This window comes from Ursus arctos, unplaced genomic scaffold (assembly GCF_023065955.2).
Source record: "Ursus arctos isolate Adak ecotype North America unplaced genomic scaffold, UrsArc2.0 scaffold_2, whole genome shotgun sequence".
NCBI lineage: Eukaryota > Metazoa > Chordata > Mammalia > Carnivora > Ursidae > Ursus > Ursus arctos.
This window is the reverse complement of record NW_026622874.1, coordinates 62666363-62673491: the sequence shown is the minus strand read 5'-3', so window position 1 is coordinate 62673491 and position 7129 is coordinate 62666363. Positions and strand designations below refer to the sequence as shown.

General features: G+C 58.1%; 1 protein-coding gene across 1 annotated transcript; it reads left to right on the top strand.

Annotated features, from left to right (window-relative positions):
• Positions 1–1636: 1636 nt before the first annotated feature.
• On the top strand, positions 1637–6269 carry LOC113246636 (antigen-presenting glycoprotein CD1d). Its single transcript, XM_026487269.4, has 5 exons — positions 1637–2156; positions 2435–2713; positions 3174–3452; positions 4173–4272; positions 4384–6269. Exons 1-5 carry the CDS (start codon positions 1721–1723, stop codon positions 4403–4405), a joined length of 1116 nt encoding a protein of 371 aa, XP_026343054.3. The 5' UTR covers positions 1637–1720; the 3' UTR covers positions 4406–6269.
• Positions 6270–7129: the final 860 nt, after the last annotated feature.

Below are 7129 nucleotides of genomic sequence, written 5' to 3'. Positions count from 1 at the left end.
ACTCAACAGAATTGTTCAGGTTTTACGGGCAGCTAGACATTTGGAGAATGCCAGGTGAGGCACTGTGCTGTGATTTGTAAACTGTTCTTTTTACTTCTGTCCCCCAGCCCCCTCCTATCCGGGCCTCCAGCAATTTCATATCTTAATCACCAACCCCTTACTTGTAGCAAAAATAATCTTTCTCTGTGATCTCAAACTGCTTTGGGGCCACACTGAGCACAGCGAGGAGGACCAGACAGAGCCTCCTCTCTAGGACTCTCCCTGCACCCTGGCGGCTCCACAGGGACTGGAAGGGCTGGCAGCGAGACAGAGCTTGCCTGCCACTGTATACCAACTGATGTGTGCAGGAGGGTGGGGTGGGGGGGGGGTGACAAAGCTGGCAGCATGGGAGGGTCCCATTAGGGCTGACCTGTCTGCCTTTGCTCATACAGGGAGATCCGGGAAGACCTCCTGAGAAAGTGACCGTTGACCCGAGATCTGAGTAGAAACAACTAGGCATCAGAAGCGGGTGAGGGGAGGAGACGGCCTAGAGCTTTCCAAGCAGAGGGAACTTTGTGCAAAGATGTCGGGCAGGAAGAAGCTTTGCATGTTGGAGGAACTGAAAGCCTGGTGGCTAGGCTAAGGCACAGAGCAAGGGAGACTAGGGTGGGAGGGAGACAGCAGGGGGACCAAGGTCAGGTCAGGCCAGGCCTCATCCCAGGGGCCGTCAACCTCTGTGGGTCTACCCTAAGAAACTTATTTCAGAAGATGCGGCAGCAGATTGGGGCGGCAGGAGGTGGAATTGCAGAGAAGGGGGACACACCCAAGGATGTTTCCAAAGAGGTAGCCTAGAGGAGTGCCCAGGATTTGGATAAAAGGAGTGCGGGGAAGGGAGGTGGCAGGGTGCCATCCAAGTTCTGACCTGTCAAAGTGGGGCGTCCGACGTTCTGACCCCTACTGTCTGGATGCTCATGGTCAGTGTGAGCCGTGGGGGCCGTGCTGTCCGGGTGCACACCATAATGCCGGCTCGTTCTTTTCAGCACAGATGCTTACATCTGAGAGTGACTGAATGGGGAGCTGGAGGAGACAGGGAGCAGGCAGAGAGGCAGGGGGTGAGCAGAGGGCCTGTGGGGTGCTCCAGGAGGTGGGGGAGGAGAGTAGGGACATTGATGGGGGGGAAAGGGGGCTGGGGACACTGAGGTGGAAGACTCTCCAGATTGGGATAAGGGTTAGAGGTTGGGGGGTGCAGGGTGGGGACAGGGAGGTCAGAGATTGGAGGGGGTATGATGGGGGTGAGGGGATCAGACTTTTGAGGGAGGGGACGATGGGGTGGGGGTGAGGTGAGAGGTTGGAGGGGGGAGGATAGGGGTGGGGGGATCAGAGATTGGAGGGGGAGGATGGGGTGGGGGATCAGACTTTTGCGGAGCTGGGGAGGGAGATCAGAGGTTGCAAGGGGGAGGATGGAGGCAGGGGAGGGAGGATGGGGGCAGGGGGATCAGAGGTAGGAGGGCCGTGGGCGGGGTCGAGGGAGGACGAGGGCGGTTTTGGGGGGGAGGAGGATCAGAGATGCGAGAAGAGGGGGCTGTCGTTGGTGGGAGGGCCAGGGTACGGGGGCGGGGCGAGCCGAGATTCTCCTGGCGGGCCGGCAGGCGGGGACCTCCAGAGTCCGACCCAGGCGCCCTGAGGCTGACGCAGTCTCCGCTGCTCTGGGGGTTCCCCCAGGTTTGGGGAAGCCCTGGGGATGCGTGGGGCGGCGCACGCTGGGGGCGCCGGAGACCGACCGTCCCGGGGCCCCCGGCGGGACGCAGCCGGCGACCCCGCGCGCAGGGAGAGGCCCCCAGTCCGGTGCCCGTGCGGCTGGTGGCTGCTGTGGGTTTGGTCGCTGCCGCTGAGCTCGAGCGAGCTGTGCGCCCCCGCGGCGTGCGGCCGGCTGCAGTGCCTGCAGGTGTCGGTGTTCGCCAACCGCAGCTGGGCGCGCACCGACGGCCTGGCGCGGCTCGAGGACCTGCAGGCCTACGGCTGGAGCAACGACTCGGACGCCATCCGCTTCCTCAAGCCCTGGGCGCGGGGCTCGTTCAGCCAGCGGCAGTGGGACTGGCTGCAGAGCATACTCGCTGTGTACCGCAACAGCTTCACCAGGGACGTGCAGGAGCTAGTCAAGATGCTGCGCCTGGACTGTGAGCCGGGGTGGGACCCAGGGGCCGCTGCCCGGCGGGGGTGTGCCTCCCCCTCTGCCCGAGCCGCCCAGCTCGCGCCTCCCTCTCTGGATCCCCCCTTCTGCCCGGGCGCTCCCCACCTCTGGCCCCGCAAACTGCCCGCATTCCTCCTGTTGCTGGTCCCCCACTCGTTTCCCGGGACTCTGGGTCCCCGGTAGACCCCTGACATGCATTTCCCCTCCTCCGTCCCTCCTAATCCTTCCGGCCCTTCTTCGGTCTTTGTCCCGTCCTCTTCTCAGATCCCTTTGAGATCCAGGTGTCCGCTGGCTGCGAGCTGCGCGCCGGGAACATCTCGGAAAGCTTCTTCCACGCAGCGTTTCAAGGAGGAGAGATCATGAGTTTCCAAGGAGCTTACTGGGTGCCAGCCCCAGATGCCCCCGATTGGGCAGGAAGGGCTACCCAAGCGCTCAACCAGGACCAGGGGACCAGAAAGACCCTGCAGTCGCTCCTCAATGACACCTGCCCCCAGTTTGCCAGAGGCCTCCTGGAGGCGGGGAAGGCGGAGCTGGAGAAGCAAGGTGAGCCTGCCGGTGCCACCCCCGCCCCCTCTGGGGCAGGTCCGGACTTCACAGCCCTTGGATCATGCCAGGGCGGAAAGGCTCAGGAAGGCGTGGGTGAGGCCCGAGGGTATTTATTCATCCCACAGACATTAACCGAACACCCTTGGGTTCTGTGAATTGAATTAAATAAACACTAGGGGTCAAACAGGATTTCTGCTGAGGAGAGAATGGGAGGGAAGAGGAACAGTGAGAGCCCTGTTTGAAACCTGCGACACACCTTACAGGTGAACCCAGAGTGCTCCAGGGTGTCCGGGCTGAGGCACTCGCGGTAGCCTGGGATAGGGAAGGGGGTCAGGGAAGGCTTTCCTGCAGAAGCCAACACGAATGGACAGATTCATGAGTGACTCCATCTCCAGAGGGGGCAATGTGGGCTGCAGAGTTCCCGCCTTGAGATCCCCCACTTCCCTTTCGGACACAGTGAAGCCGGAGGCCTGGCTGTCCACTGGCCCCAGTCCCGGTCCCGGCCGTCTGCTGCTGGTGTGCCACGTCTCTGGCTTCCACCCAAAGCCCGTGTGGGTGATGTGGATGCGGGGTGAGCAGGAGCAGCGGGCCACCCAAGAAGGCGACGTCCTGCCCCATGCTGACGAGACGTGGTATCTCCGAGTGACCCTGGACGTGGCGGCCCGGGAGGCAGCTGGTCTGTCGTGCCGTGTGAGACACAGCAGTCTAGGGGGCCAGGACATAATCATCCACTGGGGTGAGAAGGAACTGGGGCCCTGCTGGGCATGGGGGAGAGGGTCCTCAAACATAGAGAGAGGCACTGGCCACAAGTGGGTTTGGACACACACAGGATAGAGGAGTTTCCAAAATAAACACGCCCCCCCCCCCCCAACCAGGAGGGTTAGAAGAAGGGTGTTCCAGATACAGGAAGGAAGAGACCAAACAATTCACAGGTCCAGAAGCACGTGGCAAGTAAAGAGTCCCAGGGGAGGTGACTCCCCACGAAAGGGCACTGGGATTGTAGAAAGGCCCGGGCTGGGGGGTTAGGGGGCAAGGTATTTGCCTGGTCTTGAATGCTTCCTGACTGTGCCCAGCATGGTGTCCACTTGTGCCCAGCTCCTTTGAAACAGGTGCCATTCTTCTCATCTTACCGTTGAAGACACGGAGACTGAGCCAGATCGGGTTTTCTGCTCTAGGTCTCGTGGGGGGAGAGTGGAAGGGCTGGATCTGGGCTCAGGTTCACCTGGCTGCCCGGTTGTCCTTCCTGTGTGTGCTGTGCCGCCACGTGCTGAAGTGAAGGGGTCCTGGCGCCCAGGCCCCGAGACAAGATGGGGCCTCTAGACTGCAAAGGAACAGAAGTGGGCGCTCCACGTGGAGGAGGCAGTGAGAAGGACCTGTGGCACCCTCCCATGGGCTTAGACCACAGGCTTTGGAATAGGGAGGGGTCCCGTGCTGAAAGCCTGTGTTCCCCACGCAGAGGGGAGCCACTCCTCGTGGCTGATCCCTGTGGCCTTGTTGGGGTCCCTCCTGATGATGGGATGCATTGGATGCTTGGCCCTCTGGTACAGGAAGCGCCGGTAGGTCTCCTCTTGCCGACTACCTCCTTCTTTCAGCCTCTCCCCATTTCCTCACCCCTCTGGCCCCTCTCCCTTCCCCTTAATGTTCTCTCCCTTCCTACACCTTCTCAGCTCCTATCAAGACATCCTGTGACTTTGCTCGCCACACCTGCTCTGTCTGGGACTCAGGACCCCAAGTGCCCAGGATGTCAGCTCAGCAGCTGAGGTTGAAAGGACAAGGTGCCTTGAAGAAGCAGAGAACGGTTACAGGGCAGCTCTCATCACATCCTTTTAACACTTTATCTAAGAAGACTGAGTTCTTTCTCAGTACATTGTGAGTTTGTAAGCACCAGTGGTTCTATAGAGACAGACGTGCAGACTTCCAGGGACAAGCAGACGCAGGCTGGGATGGGAGGCGTGCGTGTCCCTGTTTGGATGCTGCCGCCTGCGCGAAGCAGAAAGTGCTCCCGCGGCTGTGCTCCACAATAAAGGAAGACCTCCGAAACCCGAATGAATGACTGAAGTAAGACCCTGGCTTGGCCGTAGCCTCCATTTTTCAAGAGAGGCGGACGCGTGGATTTTTGTGTGAGCACGCCCGGTGTTAGATGTGCACTCGGGCTTTTACAGAATGTTCGGGACGCCCCGGCTACGTCTCTGCTTCTCGATGGCAAGGCGGGGGCTCCTAGTTTGTAGTCTCTTTTGGAAAAAGGTTTGTCCTGAGTGACAACTTGGTAGTTTTAGGGCATAGTTTCTTTTGCGAATTTATAAAGGGGGACGTTTTCTTCTTTAAAAGAAAGTTAGGTTGTAAGAAACAGGTTTCTCAAGACTTTTTTTTGGTGTAACTGATTTATAAGGAGAAATCATAGTGTACATGTATTAGGTAGAAAAAAAAAGTTACTCTGGGTAGGGTATTTCTCTCAAATGGCTAGTCGCTTTTTTTCAGATGGGAGGAAGACAGTCGTGAAGGTATCCCTGCGAACGGGCTCCCCCACTTACCGCTATTAAGTGAGTCAATGCTCGGGAAGGGGTGACCTGCTTGGGCAGGGGTGAGCTGCGCCGATCAGCACCCAGATGTCTGCTCTGCTCCTAGTTAAGGATCCTTGAACACCCAGAGGAAATGGGACTAAACTTTGGAGAGTCTGCTTGAGAAAATGAAGATTTGACATCTAGTAGGTCGAGCCTCGGATGTGGGTGAGGGTCTTGCTCACCCTAAATTAGTGGTTCCCAATCGTGATCTCCTGACCAGCCGCCTCAGCACCACTGGGAGCTTGCACATTATTCTGGACCCCATCTCAGACCTCCTAAATGAGAAATGGGAGTGGGGACCCCCTAATCTGTGTTTGAACAAGCCCTCGGGTGGGCCTGGTGTTCAGCCACTGTGCGATGGGTCATGCGGTGCTAGAAATTCCTCAGAATGGTCAGTGAAAATGTTGGCCTGGGTTAGTCAGGGAAGGCTTCCCGGAGGGGGAACCTGACGCAGAACTCGTACTGGTAGTGAGGGGAACCAGCAAGTGCACTGGGTCAGGAAACCAGAGTTCTGGCCTTGGGCTCAGTGTCCTCCTCTGTCAAGAAGAGCCAGGAAGCAGATCCTCAGTCAGGATCCTCAGCGAACCTGCCAGGACCTCGGCCTTGGACTTCCAGCCTCCAGACCTGTGAGAGAGACATTTCTGTTGCTTATAAGCCACGCCTGCCACGGCATTTCGTAAGTGCAGCCTGAATGGGCTGAGACAGATTATCTCACGGAGCGTAGGGAGCAAATGTGTACCCAGGTGTGGCTGCCTAGAATGCCTTCAGACCATGGGCCCATTACCGTCCCTGGTGTCACCCCGCCCCCAGCTTCGCTTCCTCCAGCGGCGTCAAGGCTGCGAACCCGTCCCACCAGCGGCTGCGTGCTTAGGGCATGAGTGTTAAAGGCCCTTCTGAACTTGTTTTGGAAATGCGTCAGCATGAATTTGCAGAAACTCTGGTTCGTTTTAAAGAAATCGATTTATTTTGTAAATAAAGTCCTATCTCTGGGAGAATCTGTCTTGTCTTCAAATCCTCAGCTTAAAACATCTCAGGAAGCCCTGAGAATTCCTTTCAGACTGTTGATGTTCTCTTTGTGAATATCGTGTTCCTTACCGGGCGCTGGGCTGCTTGTCAGGGCATTGTCACTGGGTTCCAGATGCGTCTTTATTTTTTTATTTTTATTTATTTATTTATTTTTAAAGATTTTATTTATTTATTCGACAGAGAGAGAGACAGCCAGCGAGAGAGGGAACACAAGCAGGGGCAGTGGGAGAGGAAGAAGCAGGCTCCCAGCGGAGGAGCCTGATGTGGGGCTCGATCCCAGAACGCCGGGATCACGCCCTGAGCCGAAGGCAGACGCTTAACCGCTGTGCCACCCAGGCGCCCCTCCAGATGCGTCTTTATGTGCTGGGTGACAGGTGACAATGGGTGGAATTCCCCTTTAAAGGATTTAAAGAACTCACTTCTTTACAGTAAGCAGTATTAAGCGTTTTTGGTAGAGGGCCCTCAAGAGACCCTGTGGGAGGAAGGGGCTCTCCTGCAGTTTCCAGCTACCGCCTGGCTGGTCGGCAGAGTGGGCGCCTGGCCGGTCGGCAGAGTGGGCGTGAAGGCACCGGGTGCGCTGCTGCCCAAGCCACACACCCAGAGCTGATGGACACTGGTGACTTCCCGGCCTCAGCCTGGCCATACCCTTCCCTTGCCCTCTTGATCCGGACACGGGCCCTCCCAAGTGTCACTGGCACTTCCTACTCATCTGGGGGCCCCGTTCCCTCTGCCAGACGCTCGAGTGGCCTATGGTTGGTCCACCTGCTGCCTGGCGGTTTCCCTGAGCTGCACGGTCTGCGAGCCCCGGGCTGAGGTCTGCAGAATT

What these genes read in the sequence shown, in the direction of transcription:
- LOC113246636 (XM_026487269.4), top strand. Translation starts at nt 1,721, where the DNA reads ATGCGTGGGGCGGCGCACGCTGGGGGCGCCGGAGACCGACCGTCCCGG. An exon ending in GGACATAATCATCCACTGGG is followed by an intron (nt 3,453 to 4,172) that starts GTGAGAAGGAAC and finishes TTCCCCACGCAG; the next exon opens with AGGGGAGCCACTCCTCGTGG. An exon ending in CTCTGGTACAGGAAGCGCCG is followed by an intron (nt 4,273 to 4,383) that starts GTAGGTCTCCTC and finishes ACACCTTCTCAG; the next exon opens with CTCCTATCAAGACATCCTGT.